Source organism: Dasypus novemcinctus, chromosome 15 (genome assembly GCF_030445035.2).
Source record: "Dasypus novemcinctus isolate mDasNov1 chromosome 15, mDasNov1.1.hap2, whole genome shotgun sequence".
Classification (NCBI taxonomy): domain Eukaryota; kingdom Metazoa; phylum Chordata; class Mammalia; order Cingulata; family Dasypodidae; genus Dasypus; species Dasypus novemcinctus.
This window is the reverse complement of record NC_080687.1, coordinates 10,870,821-10,891,135: the sequence shown is the minus strand read 5'-3', so window position 1 is coordinate 10,891,135 and position 20,315 is coordinate 10,870,821. Positions and strand designations below refer to the sequence as shown.

General features: G+C 36.4%; 1 protein-coding gene across 8 annotated transcripts in view; it reads left to right on the top strand.

Annotated features, from left to right (window-relative positions):
* The window catches only part of PAN3 (poly(A) specific ribonuclease subunit PAN3), a 143,597-nt gene that overhangs the window by 20,726 nt on the left and 102,556 nt on the right, over positions 1 to 20,315 (top strand). For all 8 annotated transcript variants that reach the window (XR_009180834.2, XM_058277021.2, XM_058277020.2 and 5 more), the window contains exons 2-4: positions 8,705 to 8,826; positions 10,810 to 10,876; positions 13,008 to 13,078. Coding sequence is in view for 7 of the 8 variants with exons in the window: in XM_058277021.2 (XP_058133004.1) it covers positions 8,705 to 8,826; positions 10,810 to 10,876; positions 13,008 to 13,078 (260 nt within the window). In the remaining variant the exon portion in view is untranslated. The remainder of the gene's footprint in view (positions 1 to 8,704; positions 8,827 to 10,809; positions 10,877 to 13,007; positions 13,079 to 20,315) is intronic.

Sequence of the window (20,315 nt, the reverse complement as noted above, 5' to 3'; positions counted from 1 at the left end):
GGGTGTGTTATAGTCTGGAAGGAGAAGATAAAGGAGAGAAGCCTGGAGAAGAGGGTAGAATTGCCTTTATGGTAGTCACAATGGATGTTAATGGATTGAACTCCCAAATTAAAAGACAGACTAATAGAATGTATGAAAAAACATGAGACATCTATTTGTTTTCTACAAGAGATTCAACTTGGATGCAAGGACAGAATCAGGCTGAAAGTAAAAGGTTGGAAAAAGATATTCCATGCTAATAGCAATATAAAAAGAGCGGGTATAGTGATACTTATATTGGATAAGATAGGTTTTAAATGCAAAATTGTAATGGTTACTATATGTTAATAAAAGTAGCAATTCACCAAGAAGAAATAACAATAATAAATATTTATACAGCCAACATAGGTTCCCCAAATTATGTGAGACACATACTGGCAAAACTGAAAGGAGAAATAGATATCTCTACAATACACCCTCAGCGGTAGATAGAACATCTGGACCGAAGATAAGTAAGGAAATTGAGAGCTTGAATAATATGATAAATGAACTAGACCTAATGGATATTTATAGCACATTACACCCCAAAACAGCAAGCTATCTATTCTTCAAAAGTGCTCATGGATCTTTCTTCAGGATTAGACCGTATGTTGGGATATAAGTCAGATCTCAATATTTTAAAAACATTGAAATTATAGAAAACATTTTCTCTGATCATAATGGAATAAAGTTGGAAATTAATAATGGGCATAAAAAAGGAAAGTTCACAAATATATGGAGATTAAATAATACAATGTTAAATAATCAGTGGGTCAAAGAAGAAATTGAAGGAGAAATTAGGAAATACCTCAAGACACATGAAAATGAGGACACAACATACTAAAACTTAATGGGATATAGCAAAGGGAGTGCCAAGAGGGAAATTTATAGCCCTCAATGCTTAAAAAAGAAAAAGCTAAAATCAAAGACCTAACTCCATACCTGGAGGAATTAGGAAAAGAACAGCAAACTAATCCCAAAGTAGGCAGAAGGAAAGAAATAATAAAGATTAGAGCAGAAATAAATGAATAAAAAGAGAAAATTAATAAAACTATAAGTTGGTTCTTTGAGAAGATCAACAAAATTGATAAACCTTTAGCTAGGTTAACAAAGGAAAAAAAAAGAAGATGCAAATAAATATGATCAGAAATGAAAAGGGTGACATTAGCTCTGTCCCAGCAGAAATAGAAGAGACCTTAAGAGGATACTATGAACAACTGTACACCAACAAATTAGACAATGTTGATGAAATGGATGAATTTCTGCAAACACATGAACAAACCACACTGACTCAAGAAGAAATAGAAGACCTCAACAAACCAATCGTAAGCAGTCATCAAAAACCTCCACTCTCCATCCCCCAAAAAACCTCAAACTCTCCCTAAAATGAAAAGTCCAGGACTAGGTCAATGCTATCAATCATTTAAAGAAGATCTATTACCAGTCTTGCTCAAATGCTTAAAAAAAAAAAAAAAAAAATTGAACAGGAAGGAACGTTGTCAAACTCATTTTATGAAGCTAACTTTAATAACAAAGCCAAATAAAGAAAATTACAGACCAATTTCCTTATTGAATATAGATGCAAAAATCCCCAATAAAAGACTTGCTGTCTGAATCCAAAAGCACATCGGAAAGTATACATTACATTGAAGTGAGCTTTATACCAGGTATGCAAGGGTGGTTCAACATAAGAAAAACAATCAGTATAAGACATTGCATTAATAAATTGGAGAAAAATCACATGTTCATTTCAATTGATGCAGAAAAGGCATTTGAAAAAATGTAATACCTTATCTTTAAAAACTCTCAAAAAATTAGGGATAGTTGAAAACTTTCTCAGTATGATAAAGTACATATATGAAAACTCCACAGCTAACATTGTACTCAATGGAGAAAGACTGAAAGCTTTCCCACTTAGATTTGGAAGAAGGCAAGGATGCCCACTCACCCAACTGTTACTCAATATAGTGCTAAGAAGTTCTAGCTAGAGCAACTAGGCAAGAAAAAGAAATAAAAGGAACCCATGTAGGAAAGGAAAAAGTAAAACTCTTTGTTTTTCACTGATGATGATCCTATGCTTAGAAAATCCTGAAAAATCTATAACAAAACTATTAGAATTTATGGATGATTTCAGCAAAGTGAGATTTAAGCCCAGACTGGAGGATGTCAGGCCACTTAAGAAAGAGTGTTTCAGGTAGAACGAGCTGCTAGAGCCAAGGTCCCAAGTATGGAGGATGCCTTGCACATTAAGAAGTAATGAGGCTGGTGTCAAGAAACATTTATTGAACACTTCTATGCCAGATGTCGTACAAATATTTGGGGAATTGAGATGCATCATACATGGTCCTGGCCATTTATGAATGTATAGTCTAGTAAATGAGTTTGAAATGCATTAATTTAGCAAACTCTGGGGATATTTTGGAAGGTTTCCTGACAGGTCATATTTGAATTTTTTTAAAGATTTGTTTTTTCTATCCCCTCACCCCCATTGTTTGTGCTAGCTGTTTGCTCTATGTGTCCATTTGTTGTGAGCTCTCTGTGTCTGCTCGTCTTCTCTTTAAGGGGGCACTGGGACCTGAACCTGGGACCTCCGATGTGGGAGAGAGGCACTCAGTCACTTGAGCCACCTCAGGTCTTTGGTTTTGTTGTATCTCTCATTGTCTTTCCTCTTTTTTCTCTTTGTTGAGTCATCGTTGCATCAGCTTGTCCCCTTAGCTCTTCTTTTCCAGGACCCACCAGAAACTGACCTGGGACCTCCCATGTGGTAGGTGGGAGCTCAATTGTTTGAGCCACATCTGCATCCCTGAATTATATCCTTTTTTCCCTTTTTAAAAAGATTTATTTATTTACAAGCGGACACAGAAGAACACACAGTGAATGGACACAGAGAGCAGACAATTGGGGTGGCGGGGAAGGGGAGAGAGATAAATAAAAAATAAATCTTAAAAAAAAAAAGATTTACTTATTTATTTCCTCTCCCCTGCCCCTGTTCCACTGTTTTTTTCCTCTCTGTGTCCATTTGCTGTGTGATCTTTTGTATCTCTTTCTCCTTTTTTTGGTCTTCTCTTCTCTTACTCCTCTAGGATTCAAAGGAATTTGATCCTGGGGATCTCTGACATGGAAGAGGTTCCCTGTTAGTTGTGCCACCTCAGTCCTGGTCTCTGCTGTGCTTCGCTTTGACTTTCCCCTTCGTCTCTCTTTTGTTGCGTCATCATCTTGCTGTGTGACTCACTTGCGTGGCCAGTGAATCACTGTGTGGGCACTAACTCACCATGCGGACACTCGTGGGCACTCGGCTCACAATGTGGGCAGTTGGTGCAGGCACTCGGCTCACCATGTGGGCACTAGCTCACTGTGCAGGCATGCTTTCTCTTCTTTTTTCACGAGGAGGTCCCAGGATCGAACTTGGGTCCTCCATGTGGTAGGTGTAGGCCTTATCACTTGAGCCACTTCTGCTTCCCCCTAAATTGTTTCTTGAAATGTGTTATGAGGCATACCTCCCAGAAAAGAAGGGTGTTCCAAACAGGAAAACAAGGGCATAGAGGTTTTGAAAGAAGGTACATGGTTTTGTTCTGTAGTCATTTGATGTGGCAAGAGAATAGGCTATGTTATGGAGAGTAGTAACAGGTAGGTTGTGCCCAGATTTGTGAAGGCCCTTCTGGGCCATGCATTTTAAAAGATGCATGGGGACTGGATGTAGTGCAAATGGTTGAGTGCCTTCTTCCCATGTATGGGGTCCCGGGTTTAATCTCCAGTACCTCCTAAAAACAAAAACAAATGAAAAAACAAAACAAAATTCTCATTGGGGAGCGCCTATATCTCAGTGGCTGAGTGCCTGTTTCCCATGTACGAAGTCCTGGGTTTATTCCCTGGGACCTCCTCACACACCCAAAAAAAAAACCAACAAAAAAAGAGATAACCATCCCAGTTGTTTGAACTTCCAAGGGTGGAGAAAGGGAAACCATGTGGAACAGTCCTGTAATAGTTGTAGAGAAAACTTAACTTAGGCCATTGGAAATTAAATATAGGGAGCACAGTTGAGAGAGAGTTGGTGAAACAACTGCTTGGGGGTTGGAGATGAGGGAGAGAAAGGAACCAAGAATAACTGAATTTTTTAGCTCAAAAGTATTTCTTGTTACACATCTAATTAGAGACTTTTTTTTTTTTTAAGGCATTTTTTAAAAAAGATTTATTTATTTATTTAATTCCCTCCCCACCCCCCCCTTCCCCTGGTTGTCTGTTCTCTGTGTCTGTTTGCTGCGTCTTGTTTCTTTGTCTGCTTCTGTTGTCGTCAGCTGCACGGGAAGTGTGGGCGGCACCATTCCTGGGCAGGCTGCACTTTCTTTCGCGCTGGGCGGCTCTCCTTACGGGGTGCACTCCTTGCGCGTGGGGCTCCCCTACGCGGGGGACACTCCTGCGTGCCAGGGCATTCCTTGCGCGCATCAGCACTGCGCATGGGCCAGCTCCACAGGGGTCAAGGAGGCCTGGGGTTTGAACTGCGGACCTCGCATGTGGTAGACGGATGCCCTAACTATTGGGCCAAGTCCGTTTCCCTAATTAGAGACTTTTTAAAAAAAATTATTTTATTCATTTCTTGCCACCTCCCCTCATTGTTTGCGCTCGCTGTCTGCTCTCTGTGTCCATTTGCTGTGTGCTCTGTGTGTCTGCTCGTCGTCTTTTTAGGAGGGACTGGGAACTGAACCTGGGACCTCCCATGTGGAAGAGAGGCCCTCAATTGCCTGAGCCACCTTTACTCCTGAGTTAGAGACTTTAAATAATAGGCAGTTGGAAAGATGAGTTTGGAGTTTAGGATAGACTAAGGAGGTATATGGAGTAGAGCCTAAGAGCTTGGCCTTTTGAATTAAGATTGTTTTGGTTTCAAATCCCATCTCTGATACTGTCACTAAAATGAGCAATAATAATGCGTATCTTAAAGGATCATTGTTAAGATTGTACCTATAAAGCAGTTGATAAATGGTATCTGTTATTATTATTATTTATTTCACTAACTAGGGAACCCAAAACTGAATGTTTTGAAGGAAAAGGATGAGTGAACAAGAGGGGAAGTTTGGTTTAGTTTGATCATGGGAAAACTGAGTATTTGATTCACGTAGCTCTTTATGGAATTACTCTAAGTAGGTTGTGATTTGATTTGATTTTGTCTCCTCTGTTGAGAAGGAATATAGAAAGTGTTTCTGGAAATCTTTTCAACTGTTTTGAAGATAAGGAATTCAATGACTCTAATACAAAACTTGTAACAATTTCAGTTAGTACTAGAAAAAAACTGTTTTTGCTTTAAGAAATTGGTATTTGTTAATTAATTAGAGCATTTTTTTTTTTTTTTTACCTTAATGCATTCTCTCTTTCGCCTTAGCTGTTTTGGAACTTTTGAGCTTGATTTAATGTTCAACTGCCGTGCTTCTCCTTAGCTTATGTTTTTGAGTTAACAATCCCCTTTTAATCTTTAAAGTTTTTAATGGTTCTATTATGCCTTTTGTCATCTTATTTTATACTTATTCCCCTTGAAGATTTAATTGTAAATAAATGTTTATATAAATATGTTAACAAATTAGGGAATGCCAAAAAGTATAGCCATGGTCGTATGGTCCCTGTTCTCAGTTTACAGTTAATTTAGATGGTAAATATATAGAAATGTGTACTATCTAAATAGTTTAATGGTTTAAATATTGTAAAACTATAAATACTTGACAGCAATAAAAGATAGGTAAAAAAAGAAGGTACCTTTATTTTGGTCAAATGGTTGCTATAAACAGTGTCGTAAGAGATGGCATTAACAGCTTGGAGTAACTGGGAAATACTTTATAGGATGGGGGAAGAAAGAATAACATTGATGATTACCAGGATTCTAGTGGGTGTAGCTCAGTGGTTGAGCACCTGCACCCCATGTACAAGGTTCTGGGTTCAATCCCTTGTACCTCCTAAAAAATAAATGAAGATTAAAGATTCATTTCATTGTTTTTCATAACCTTCATTCAGGTTTCGGGGTTGATGGTGTGGTTGTTATCTTACAAGTCCCAGTGTAATCTCTGCTTTTTAAGTGTCACTTTTGTTTCTTCTAGCTTTTTCCTAATTTATTTGACCTCAGAAGTCCCTTTAGTTAACACTGATCTAGTGTGATGTTTCTGAAGAGTTAAACTCATTTCATTAAATGGGGATAAGTCAAGGAGAACATTTATTTAGTCAAGATGTGAGGTTGGTTTTTCAAAGTTTTTTTTGAAGTAGGTTATTATCATGTGGAGTCATATGTTAATAACCACAGGATAACTGCTGACAGATGTGGAAATTCTCATTCTTCTCTTTAGGTATTATAATGTCCTCTGGTTCAAAGTTTGACTGATCATGAGCATTTTAAAAGTGAAGTTTTGAAATTTAGTCTCATGATTTATACTGCCTTCTCTTAAAAATTGAAAGGCAGTTTAGCATGGTGGAGGGATTGCTTTTATATCATAGTTCTCCCACTTGCTAACTTTGTCACTTTGGGAAAGCTGTCTAATCTCTTGAATCTCAGTTTGCTTAACTGTAAAATAAAAAGACTACGGACCTTGCACAGTTATTGTTCAGACTAAGTGAGATTCATAGCTACATAGTGATTTTCTGGTTTATTATTATTCCATAGAGATAAAATAGTTACAATAGAGATGGTAATCGAGATTTCTTAGCAATAGTAAGCAAAGTTGATTGCAAAAATAAAAGAGTTGAGAGACTTTCTGATTTGAGACCTCAACATCAACTCTTACCTGAATTTCCCTCCTGTAGCTTGAAGTTCAGACTTGCTGACATCACAGTCCTTAGGATAAAGCAACTCTTAAAAAAATATATATATGTAAAGTAAGGGGTTGAAGGAATGAAAAGTTCTTGATTATCTATTCTTGGTAATTAAGGTCACTAACATTTCTTATACTTACATAATTTAAAAGTAAATTAAAAGTACCATACACAGAGACAGCCAAGGTAGATGGAAACCCAGGTGCTGGATCTCCTGAGGGCTGCAGAGACCCACAGGTTCTGTCGTCATGGCACATGGCTCTGGAGTTCAGGGCCATGTCAGTTGGCCCTACTTTGGAGTTTGTGTTCCTGAGTGTGATGGAGTTGGACTCAGATACAACCTTTCTAAACATGCCTCTTCTGTTACTTTTACCAGACCTGTGGTTGGCATTTGGGTTGGTGTATACTCAGGAGACCTGAATCTCTGAACTGTCCATGTGACGGCCAGGCCCTGGGCCTCAGTAGACTTGCGGCTCCTACCCTCTGGTTTCTTGGACTTACCCTGGCCAGGTGACAGGGAGGTGAAGAGGGTCAACCACCACACCAGGAGCCAAGAGTGCCTACAGCTGCAAGTGGGAGAATTGCATCCATCATCCATGTGGAATCTAAACCCCCTCTTGATGTAGAAGGGGACTGGACATAGCCATCCCAGGTCCACAAGATGGAGGAATGGATTAGAGTGGACTTACTGGTGTTCTGCTGGGGAACTATTGTGATTAGTAAAGGAAGAAATTATAGTAGTGATGTGGAGAGGGTGGCCACGGTGGCTGCTGATGGTCAGGAGAGGGAAGAAGAGATATGGTTTGGGGCAATTTCAGGGTTTGGAGTTGTCCTAGGTAATGCTGCAGGGACGGATGCTGGATGTTGTGTGTCCTTTTGTGGCCCACTGGGTGAACGGGGGGAGAGTGTGGACTACAATGTGGACCACTCCATATGCAGCAGTGGTTCTCCAGAATGTATTTGCCTGGTGCAGTGGATGTGCCACAATGACGGAAGAGGTTGATGTGGAAGGGGTGGCATGGGTGGGGGGTGGGGTATATGGGGACCTCATATTTTTTTAATATAACATTTAAAAGAAAGTAAAGAAGAAAAAAAAGTAAAATAAATAAATAAATAAATAAAAGTACCGTGCATATACCTTTGAACATCCCTGAGGTAGGTAGGATGTGTCTGTTTTTAGTAGCTTTAAAACAAATTAGTATTTTCATGATCTATATAGGATGGAATAATGTATCATAGGTTAGTGATTTTCCTAACTGCCCTATTGGTATCATTTCTTTTTCTGTCCTTTCAAAATTGAAACTTTACAAAATAAGAACACTTAGGTGTAATTATATCTATGGAATATTTACTTTAGGAAGAAAACAGAAAAACACAGAATGCTGTTTACTGGCTATACTGAGTAAAATCATTAGAGGGCTGTCAGTATTTCTGAACTCCATCCAATTGCTAACTCGGCAATATAGTTTTTCCTGAATTGTGAATTAATGAATTAGTGCCAGATTACTGGCCAGTTTTGAAAGAAAGGTCCTGAGAAATTTGACTGTTCACCATTTGAAGTTTTGAAGGAGAAATGGAAGGGATTTATAGTTTACTGTCCTCTTGCTAAATTAAAGAAAGAAAACTTGATGAGGCAACTGGAAATGCAGTGTGATTTCTTCACGTTGTGCTTGGTGGCTACTAGGTGACTAATAGACAGTTACTACCTCTGTGGGGAAAAATTAGCCCCCTTGAATATTGTTTAACAGATTTTTAGAGTGGTTCCAACTTTTTTTGATGATGATAAGAAAGATAAGTGTGCCAGAAACATGAAAACTTAAAACTTAAGAAGAAACTAAATCAATATTTTGCTTTGCTTTCTTAAATAATTTTAAATATTTGAATTTTCCTCTTTTTGCAGTTCCTGGAATAGATGGAGGTGCTTTAACTGATACTAGTCTCACAGATTCCTATTTCAGCACCAGTTTTATTGGAGTCAATGGATTTGGAAGCCCTGTAGAAACAAAATATCCCTTGATGCAGGTATCATTAGTATGAATTTATATTACACTTCACAATAAAGTTTACACTAGGAGCCTTCATTTATTTTTAAGTTTGTTGAGTGGTAAGTGAAATTTTAGGAGGTGATGAGGTAGGTAGGATATGGTTAAACCATCTTCTGTATGGTTGGTGTCAGTGAGAGCTCTGAGAGATGGGGTTTGGGGGTGGGTTGAAAGTGGACTAGGTAGAGGGGATATAGAGACTAGTTCTCCTTTCTGTGTGCTTTGTATGCTTATTTCTTAAATTTGGCAGTTTATGCTGGTAGTTTTTAATGTATATTATATGTATTTTATAAAAATTGAAAGTACAGAAAGGTGTAAGGGAAGAGTGAATCTCTCAATGTATTTTATTAAAGTTAAAAGTACAAAAGAGTATAGGGGGAAGGGTGAATCTCTGTCCCATCCCTGTTTACCAGTCATGCGCTGATTTTTCCTAGAGGCAGCTATTGATACTGGTTATCCATTTTTCCCTGCCTGTCTTCTCAGGAATATTCTTTCTATATTAAAACATATTGCTGGTTTTCTCTTATTTAATGTTTACCATTTTAGTTTCAACTACTTGCTGCCACTACCTCATTCTCTAGTTCTTTCTTGAGTTCTAACCCATAAATTTTTGAAATTGTCATTGCTCCTTAATTTAAAGCTGTGGTACTTGAGGGATCTTTTACATTAGTACATGTTATTGAATTATTTTACCCACTTTCTTCCTTTTAGTCAAAATTTTTTTTTTATCATATGATTGCATGAAATGCTGAGGACATTTTTATTTTTTAGATTGAGAGGACAGAGTTTTGTAGAATTGGAATCAAATTGGAAAAAGTATGTCACTGTTTGCTGGAAAACTGCCATCGTCAAACTTTCTTACTCTTATGATACTGTACTTTGGATGGCTTTCTCTATAATTACAATAGGTTATTTAAATACAAGAGGACTTAGTTTTAAAATTTCAGTTTGGACTGATTTTAAGGGTCTGTAGGAAGCCCATGCTTTTCTGAATGATTTAAAACTTACAATTAAATAAAAACTGAAGTTTCACATAGATGGCACCCCAAGTGTCATTTCAGTTGTAAGCGTATAAGTTAACATATAGTTACATACATAAATAGTTTATGTTTTTACGAACAATTTAATTTATGTATAGTTATACATTTTTTAGACCACCCCTATATTTGAGCCATAATTTCAGGTACTTATTATATATATTTTGTATTTAAATCACCTTCAGAACTTGTTACACCCCTTTCTTTTTTTTAATTCTGCAGAAATTTAGCCTAAGAGGTTAAGTGAGTAGGTTCAGCCATGTAGAATTAAAGCGAGAGCTGAAGTTTAATCCAGAGCTCTTAACTTATACTTTTCAAGGCATTGAGTTAGATATCATATGCCAGGGTAGGATTTGTGGACCTAGGATAAAGACCTTCAAGGATGGAGACACCATCGAGGCTCTTGAGTAAGTCAAGAGTAATGTTTAGAGAACAGGCAATAGACTAATTTTATAGGATCTATAAAGTATATGAAGAATAATATGCATTGGGAAAGGATAGTAGAACATTAATTGACTATTATACAAAGTCAGTATATACATAGCACACCCTTTTGGATATGATATTAGAACTGATATTTGATGAAAACAGAAATGTAGATAGAAGTTATGTGTCTTGCCCATGCTTAGTAAGTAATGGAAGTGGAATTCAAAGTCAGTCTGTAATTTTGGATATAAATATCTGCTTAGTGAGTAAAAGTTTAATTTGATGTGTTGTAGGGAGTTTGTGAAGTTTTTGCATAGATGGTTGGCCTCCAAGCAGCAACATTCACAGGATGATTAGTTTTGAGTTTGTCAGTAGTATTAAAAACGAATTGGGAGGAAAGAAGCAAAGAGGGCCTAGTTTTAACTTAATTGGTTGAACACTCTTAATTCTATTTTCCTTAGAATATATGTATATGTATATGTATATATTTTATTTTTCAGAGAATGACTAATAGCAGCAGTTCCCCAAGCCTTCTAAATGACAGTGCCAAGCCATATGCAGGCCATGGTAAGAGTTGATCTGTTTACTCTTCTATACATACATTTCTGACTTTAAATACATACCCATTGTAGAAATTTTGAAAAGTACAATTATAAAGAAGAAAATCAAAATGATCTATTATTTTCTCATCCAAAGATAACTACTAAGATTGAAGTCTTCTCCCTTTTTAAAATATATATATGACTATATCTGTTCTAATGTCATACTAAACATTTTTTATTATATCACGAGAGCTTTTCAGTCATATAAATTGAATTTCATTTTTTTGTTTTCTGGTTTTCTTAACTATTTTTGTGATTTTTAAAAAATAATCACTCTCCCGTGGGCTACACATGTGTGAATCTTTGTTCGTATTCTGGCTTATTTCTTTTGGATTATTATTTCAAAGGACATTTCATATAGAATTTTGTGATATCTTTCCGTATCCCATTTTTGAAAAAGAAATTCACTTTCAAAGATGAATTTTGTTAGATATGTAACAATTGAATGTTAATATGTTACATTAGTAAAATGTATTAATAATTATTATTAATGATGAGAACAAGAATTTACACATTATTTCCTGATTAGATGTTTCATGTGTATCAAATCTCCATTACTATTTCAATATATCAACTGTTGTTTCTTTTGCTATGAAAACAAATAGCAATATTTTAATATTGAATGAAAGTATTAGAAAGTAATTTGTTGTGTTATATTTTTAGCATTTTTGTACAGGTTAAATGCTTATTTTTAAAATGCTATCAAAGAGAACATAAAAGATGGATACTATTACATAGTTTTAAGTGCCTTAAATATATAAATTATATAAAAATATTTTATCTCTGGATTTTTTATTAGCTTCCTTCTCTCTCTCTTTTTTTTTTTTTTTAGGAGGTACTGGGGATTGAACCCAGGACCTCATACATGGGAAACAGGCACTCAACCACTGAGCTGCATTCGCTCCCCAATAAGAGTTGGTTGGTTCTTTTGTTTGTTTGTTTGTTCGTTTAGGAGGTACCAGAGATTGAACTCCGGACCTTGTACATGGAAAGCAGCTGCTCAACCACTTGAGCTACATCTGCTCCCCAGCTTTTTTCTCTTTTCATTAATTTTATACTAATGTTAATTGTAATGAAAGATACACTGAAAATTCCAAGTAGAAGAAGCCAGACAAATTAAACAGCAATCTATGTGTAAGGCATTATGAAGAGATTTAAGGTTCCTCTGAGAGACAAGGAAATGAACAGGAAGCAGATAAACGAGATAGCCAACTCAGGGGAGACAATGTGGCTCAGTGGTTGAGTGTTAGCTTCCACATATGAGGTCCAGGGTTCAGTCCCCAGTCCCAGTACCTCACAAAAAAAATAAAGCAAAAAACAAAACTTAGTAATTTGCCTTATCCTTTTATGGTGAGATTATCAAGTGTCTGCTGATAAACATAGAAATCTGGAATCGTCTGTAGAGTAGATGGTTTTAAGGCCTTTTTTTTTTTTTTGATGTACCAGGCCGGGGATCGAACCTGGAGCCTTGTATATGGGAAGCCATTGTTCAACCACTGAGCCATACTGGCTCCCCTGAATTGTTTTTTTTTTTTTTCCAATTTGTTTTGCTTGTTGGTTTTTTTGGTTTGTTTGTGTTTTTTAGGAGGCACTGGGAATCAAACCCGAGACCTCCCGTGTGGGAAGCAGGTGCTCAACTGCCAAGAGTATGGTTAACTCCCCATATCCCCCCGCTTTTTTTTTTTTAATTCGTCTCATGACTTGGCTTCAAGAACACAGACATTTATTTACTGTAGGTAGGCTCACTTCCTGTATAAACACAGTCCCAATAATGTGATTGAGTCATCTCTTCTTTTTCTGTCCTCTATTTGATTTTTTAAAATTGTTTTATTTTTATTTTTTGGTTCTAAGCAAATATGCATCCTAATTCAAATGGCTTCTGAATATGTGTATACTGGATATTGTCTGAATATTATCCAATCTGAGTTCATTTACCCAGAAAATATTTGAGTCCCTAGTGTATGAAGCCCCGGGTTTAATTAGTATTGTGGCATATGCATTTTATTATTATTACAGGTGTTGTCAAGTTAAACATTTATTAGATTTGTAGGTTACCTAAGTTATTTTTGTGAAAACTTACGTAACTTACTTTTCAGATCCTCTAACTTCACCTGCTTCATCCTTGTTTAATGAGTTTGGTGCCCTCAACATCTCTCAGAGAAGAAAGGTAGGTGAAATTGAAACTTGAGTGAAACTGAATGGAATCTAGAGGTGATGTTGGGATCATTACATCCATTCATATTTTCTTAAGTGGGGGCTAGGCTTTTTATGGGGTGTAGTGTTTTCCTGACCTTTTGTTTATCCTCTTTTATATCTTATGTGGAATTTTATTTTATCTCTGCATGAAATAGATTTTATATGAAGGAATGCACCCTTACTGCTTATTTTTGCTCACTTTTTCTAATGTATTCTGTTTTCAAGATAACATCTAAAAGATTCTTTCCTAATTTAAACTCATGCTGGCATTTACAAGGCAAACTTAAAATTTTCAACTTTTCATAATTGACCCATGTGTTTAGAAAACAGTTAAAATCTCTTTGTTAGAAATTTCATTTCATTTTATTTAGAATTTATGTTGCTAGATCAGGTGTAGCTTTTTGGAGTGTTATAGGAACTGATTCTATGACAAGTAGAAATCAAAACTTTATTATATTGTGCTACCTTACTGTCTTAATGATAATCATTGTATTAATAGTAATAATATCTAGAGAAGGATCTTTTTGGTTAGGTTCAGTAACAGATGGTTAAAGATGTTCAGGAGGTTTTAAATCCTGGTGGAAGTCATTATAAAGTTACAACAGTCTGTTTCCTCAGTAATGGAAGAGTGATCCCCGATAAAAGAATGTTAATAATAGAAAAAAATGATATAAATTTAAGATGCTTTTTGGAAGGATCTATGAGATAGTAGTATAAAGTGAAATTCAGGAAGACTTAGATGTTCTCGACAAAAAAATTGGAGACAGATATAAATTAGATTTATACCTCATGCACCTTGTATTGTCTTCCATTTTTATACATGAATGAGAACCATGTAAGTCATTACAAAATGCTTTTAAGTAACTAGAATTGATAGACTAAAATGTATGGGTTTTATTTTATAGACTTCCTTTTAGGCTCTAACCAAGAACAAATTAACTCTTGCTTTACATGCTATTCTAATAAATGTGAATATTTAGTTTTTGGAATCCATAGATTAGATATGAAATAGAGTTGGACCCAAGCTGACCATTGATAGTAGTGAGAACTGATAGTAGACACAGCCTGTCAGTCTGGAAGGAAGCAGATGCTGAACACCATATATAACCTGGAAATCAAGTTAGCTGGAGCTGCTTAGGGTAGGCGAAAATTAAAGCCCTTAATTAGTCTTAGATGCCCTTTAATGGCTTTTTCAGATCTTTAAAATAGTAATCAATTAGTTAATGTAATTAATAGCATCTTTCCTATGTGAATAGAAAGTAAACTGGAATGGTAAATGAATACATATGTGTTGCCTAATGTAAGGGATTTGGTGGAATGCATCCTAAACTTGAAATATAAGATTTATAGCTACTGACAATTATTTTTGAGAAAAGAGGAAAAATCCCTGGGGATTGGAAAAGGCAAGATAAAGTGTCCATTTTTTCTTTTTTAATTTTAAGTAAAGGAAAATAATCAAGGGAATTGCTGAGACAATATAACCTCAGTATTTGGAGAGAGATTGGAATATACTCTTTTTTTAAGATTTATTTTTTATTTATTTCTCTCCCCTTCCCTACCTCCCCCCCCACCCCCCACACACAGTTGTCTGCTCTCTGTGTCTAGTTGCTGTATGTTCTTCTGTGTCTGCTTGTATTCTTGTCACTGGCATTCGGAATCTGTGTCTTCTTTTGTTGCGTTATCTTGCTGTGTCAGCGCTCCATGTGTGTGGTGCCATTCCTGGGCAGGCTGTACTTTTTTCGCACTGGGTGGCTGTCCTTACAGGGTGCACTCCTTGCACGTGGGGCTCCCCTACGTGGGGGACACCCCTACGTGGCAGGGCACTCCTTGTGCGCATCAGCACTATGCTTCGGCCAGCTCATCACATGGGTAAGGAAGCCCTGGGTTTGAACCTCGGACCCTCCATGTGGTAGGTGGATGCCCTATCTGTTGGGCCAGATCTGCTTCCTGGAATATACTTTTTTTTTTTATCAAAGATTTATTTTTTATATATTTCTTTCCTCTTACCCCCTAGTTGTCTGCTCTCTCTGTCCATTCACTGTGTGTTCTTCTGTGACCGCTTCTATCCTTATCAGCAGCACCAGGAATCTGTGTTTTTTTTGTTGTGTCATCTTGTTGTGTCAGCTCTCCGTGTGTGCGGCACCATTCTTGGGCAGGCTGCACTTTCTTTCGTGCTGGGTGCACTCCTTATGGGGTGCACTCCTTGTGCGTGGGGCTCCCCTATGTGGGAGACACCCCTGCGTGGCAGGGCTCTCCTTGCGCACATCAGCACTGCGCATGGGCCAGCTCCACACAGGTCAAGGAGACCCGGGGTTTGAACCTTAGACCACCCATGTGGTAGGCGGCCACCCTATCCATTGGGCCAAGTCTGCTTCCCGGAATATACACTTAAGGAATCAGATTCATACAGCGAAATGAACCCTTGGATATGTTTTTGAGGTCCTTGATCTCTAGCTCTGTGACCTAGGGCCAACTTTCTAAATTGTCATCTTCCCATCTTTAAAATGACCAGCATGGTCCAAATAATTGCTGTGTGTCCTTAATCTCTAAAGTGTAATGCCTTTCTAAAGTGAAAGCATCCAAATGTTAGAGTCATCACCTAGAAATTCATGGTCCTCTTAGTGTAGCTTTGCAGGACCATATTTTCTTACCATTTACATTTAAAATAATATGTACTCTAGGAATAAGTATTTTTTTTTATAATGGACTATTTAGTTAGATCTGTGTTGGTGCAGGTTGCATGTATTTTAACATGGTTGAGTTGATATTTTTTATTTGAAATATTGGCATAAGAGTATTGTATGTTTTACATTGTGAATTAAAGGCATGTGGACTTTGCTTATTTTCCTTTTGTTATAATAATTCATGATGTCTGTTTCATGATGTAATTTTATTGGAAGTGACTCAAAAATTATATAAATATTTATTAAAACTCCAGTCTTACTATTCAGGCTACAGTGGATGTTCAGTGAAATTTTATTTCATAATGATCGAGAACAGGTAGTTGGGCCTTACTTACTATAATTTCTTATCCAGTTGGGTAAATCATTTTCTAAAAATCTCAGTTTGGCCAATCTCTTGGCTAAGTATGCTGGTTTCGGTCTGTTGGATATGTGTATTAGTGGAATCAGATCAGTTAGAAATCCTTATTGTAGACAGTTCTACTATGTGTTATGTGGAAATTCTAGAAAGAAGAGATTGCTTCCCTCAATTCTAATTAGAGAAGCAGTACATGCTTACTACAGTACATTTACAAAACCACCATCAAAATATCTGTTGATTGCCAAATAGCAGAGAATTCTCCAGATCCAGAAGGTTTTGTGGAGAAAAGATATTTCAAATTGGGTTTCTTGAAGGTGAGGAACATGGTGAAACAAAATTACTTAGAAAGAATTACTTGATTACAAAATAGAGGTAGGATCGTCAATAAACTTTAATTTTCTTCTTCTGGTTTCATAGATAAGCTAAGAAAGTATGGTGTTTTTAGGAACTTTTCAAAGTAAAATGTGGGATGTGAGAAACAATGCAAAGAGGTTCAAAGCCATTTATCTGGGCTGCAGTATCCTGTTATATCTGTGAGAAACTTCCTGTAGCGTTGTGTACTGAGAATCTACTTAGGACACCATCAGGAGGCCAGGGGACCAGGGCTGGTCTGTGGCTTGTTGATTACCCATCTGTAAGGAGATGAGCTTAAACCTTGGAAGTAAATGTGAAGAAACTTCTATAACAATTTAATAATACTGTGATTTCCAAATATGTGATCATTTTTCTAATACTTGATTTTTCTTTCACGAAAGTATAGAAAGTATAGGAAAATTTTTTTAAAGTGGTCTTTCACTATCAATAGTTTGAGAAGCACCGATTGTTTTTTTATTTTCCACATTAGAAATACATAATTTTATAAGTAGAAAAGGTAATCATTATTTAAAAATGCATATTCTTATCTTCCAAGGGGTGGACGTAGAAGAAATTGAATTAAGGCTATATATCATGTGGGAAAGTTAAGCCCCCCAAAATAGGAGATGACTTTACTTTTTTAAAAAAATGTGAGTGAATATACATGAGGAAACTTTGACAGCCAAGTGGTGAAGTTAAAGTTGATCACTGTTGTGATGGAGAAGGACCTGAGAATAATTGTGAATCACAAGATGATATGGACAAGGAGGAAAGTTTTTGGGAAAAAAAGTATATTAATAACAAAGTTAGATATGCGTAAATGAAATTATTGAGCGCTTGCTACAGTGTCTTGCTAACTATTCTTGCTAAACTGTGAGTTTATGCCGGGCAACCAGGTATGGTTGAGGCAAATTCTAGGTAAAGTTGAGAAGTCTTCAAAATTTGTGTCTAACATCCTCAGCTTTCCCTTTTGTTTATCTTGGCTGCTGCCCTTCTTCGTGCTCTTTTTTTAGTTGTCTAGTCATTTTCCTGTTTAGCTTCTTCATTGAACCATTAAAGCAAAAAAGGTTGTGGGTTTTTTTTTTTTTTTTCATTGATTAGGTTTACTTTAAGGTATGATGCTTCCATCAATATGCAGCCTTACTGAGGCCCTTTTTTTTTTTTAAGGAGGTACTGGGGATTGAACCTGGGACCTCGTATATGGGAAGCAGGCGTTCAACTCCTGAGGTACACCTGCTCCCCAGTGAGAGTTGGTTTTTTCATTTGTTTGTTTTTAGGAGGTGTTAGGGATCCAATCCGGGTCCTCGTACATGGGAAGCAGGTGCTTAACCATTTGAGCTACATCCACTTCCTGCAATTTACATTTTATTTCTAACAATGGGATAACATATTTCCACTTTTGTAAATATTTCTTAGGTATTAATAACAAGTTAACTTCTTTGGGGTTGTGAGGGGCAGTGATTTCTGAAATACTCTTCCTGCTGTTCTTGACTTTAAAGCTCTTTAAGAGAGGGAAGTGGAATTAGAAGGGTCTGGCTCATCCACTGATGGCTTAATTTATGAGGAAATATAGGTGGTGGAGGCCTAATTCTCGCTTGTTCTGCTTGAGACAAAAGTTCACTAGCAGTATTTTCTCTGCTTTCTTCACCATTTGAATATAGTTTGGTTTCGCCTCTGCTATCTTGAAAGCATCTTCGTCTTTATACTGTCTTCTACTATAAAATTTATAAGTAGAATTTATTTCATGTTTTCTGATCTAATTTGACATTTAAAATTTTCATTGTAGTGTTTCTGCTCTAAATTCTTGAAAAAAAAAAGACTTCTATGTTTCTAATCTAGGCAACAAAATATGTAATAAAAAAACTGGATAGAATCACTCTAGAGAAAGCAGAAGTAAATTTGGAGAAATTAATAGGATTATGGCATGGACAATCTGGAATGTAAATCCTTCCATAATCCTACTGATAGTTAGGCCCTTCTTGGATCATTGAACTATTTATTAATCTCAAGGAAAATAAGAGATCAGGAGAAGATGAAGAAGATATTGAAAAATAATCTACATTTTGAAGAAAATTGCAGTCTAAACTTTATCTGTAAAACAATTGTTTTCCCATTCTTTATATATTATTCTCAAAGGCATAATGTTTTACTTAGTGTTTAGGAATCCCAGGCCAGCCACATAAGTGTCAAACCCTTTAGTATTGTATAGTCCTGTTTCTATGGAAAATTGTCTTTAGAATTCCAAATCAATAAACTTTGAGCTATTCTTCCTTCATTGGAGCTAACTAAACCTCCATTACGGCCATCACTTGCGAGCTATGGCAGTTGGTTTATCTCTATTTAAGCCAGATATAGGTGAGATTTTAGGCATATAGATATATGCCATACAGCAGCAAGTTCCTGCATGGAGCACCCATGGTTCCAGTTTACTAACTTACACAGATCCTCTTGGTGAGTTTTTATTTCTTTGTGGGAATAGTCATAACCCAGCAGCATGGAATAGTTAAGGTTTTAGGGTTTACACTTTGATGCCAGGCAGTCTGAATTTGAATCTTATTTCTTTACCAATTATCTTCATGTCCTTAAGCTTATTAATCTTTCTTTTTTCTCATTTACAAATGAAAATAATAATACTCAGTGTCTACAGGTAGAGATGTTTTATAAGGACTAAATGAGATATATTGCCTGACAGAGAAGTGCCTTAGCATAGAAGTAGCTGTTATTGGTAGTAAAACATGGTATTAGTCAAACTTCTCTACTCTTGCTTGGGAATTAACTGTTTTTGTTATTAAGTAAATAAGTCTCTGCTGTTGCTTACCCTGAATCAGGCTGTGTTAGAATTGTCCATTGGAAGAGCTTTTTTCTTATAGCTATTCTGAGATGCGCAGACCCTTTCCCCAACATCCATTTGTTGCTTTCTCCCTCTATAGCTATTTGTTTGTCAACATCTCCAAATTTGGTGAAAGTCCATCTGGTGTTTGTTAGGCTGTAATGATAGAAACTTATTTATATTGACAGTGATTTTCTGTATATGTTCCAGGTAATATGCTAAATTAAATAACTCTTTTAAAAAACTTAAATATTTTCTATTTTATTATATCATTTAATTATCCCAACAATTCTTTCAGAGCGATTATAGTATTTATTTCATTTTACAGATTGGGAAATCACAGTTTTGAGATCAAGTAATTTGTCTAGAATAATAGAGATAATATCTATATACATTTCAGAGAAAAACAAAACCTCTCTATAGGACAAAATGAGAAAGGTAAGATGACTGAGGGAGTCTTCCATAAGGTGAGAAATGGAAACGTAGTAGAGGGAGAGGCCACCGATAATATGGAAAAGAGGAAGTAAAGCATGGATTATTCTTATACCTACTTCTTTTTCCATTTATGGAATTATCTCAGTATAAATTTCTATAAATACAATTTCTAGGGCAAGATTATACAACTACACTTTTGATAATTGACAGACATCCTTTCAGAAATGTACACAAATTTATATTCCTATTTACAGGCTCTTTTTTTTTAAACATTTATTTTATTTCTAACACCTCCCCCCCCCCCCAGTGTCCCCCTGTTATCTGCTCTCTGTCCATTCCCTGTGGTTCTTCTGTGTCTGCTTGTATTCTCATTAGCTCGCTCAGGGAACTGATCCTGGGACCTTCCAGAGTGGGAGAGAGGCAATTACTCTCTTGTGCCACCTCAACTACCCTGTTCTGCTATATCTTATTTTCTCTCTTCTGTGTCTCTTGTGTTATCTTGCTACACCAGCTCTTTGCTTCGGCCAGCACTCCTGCGTGGGGCCTC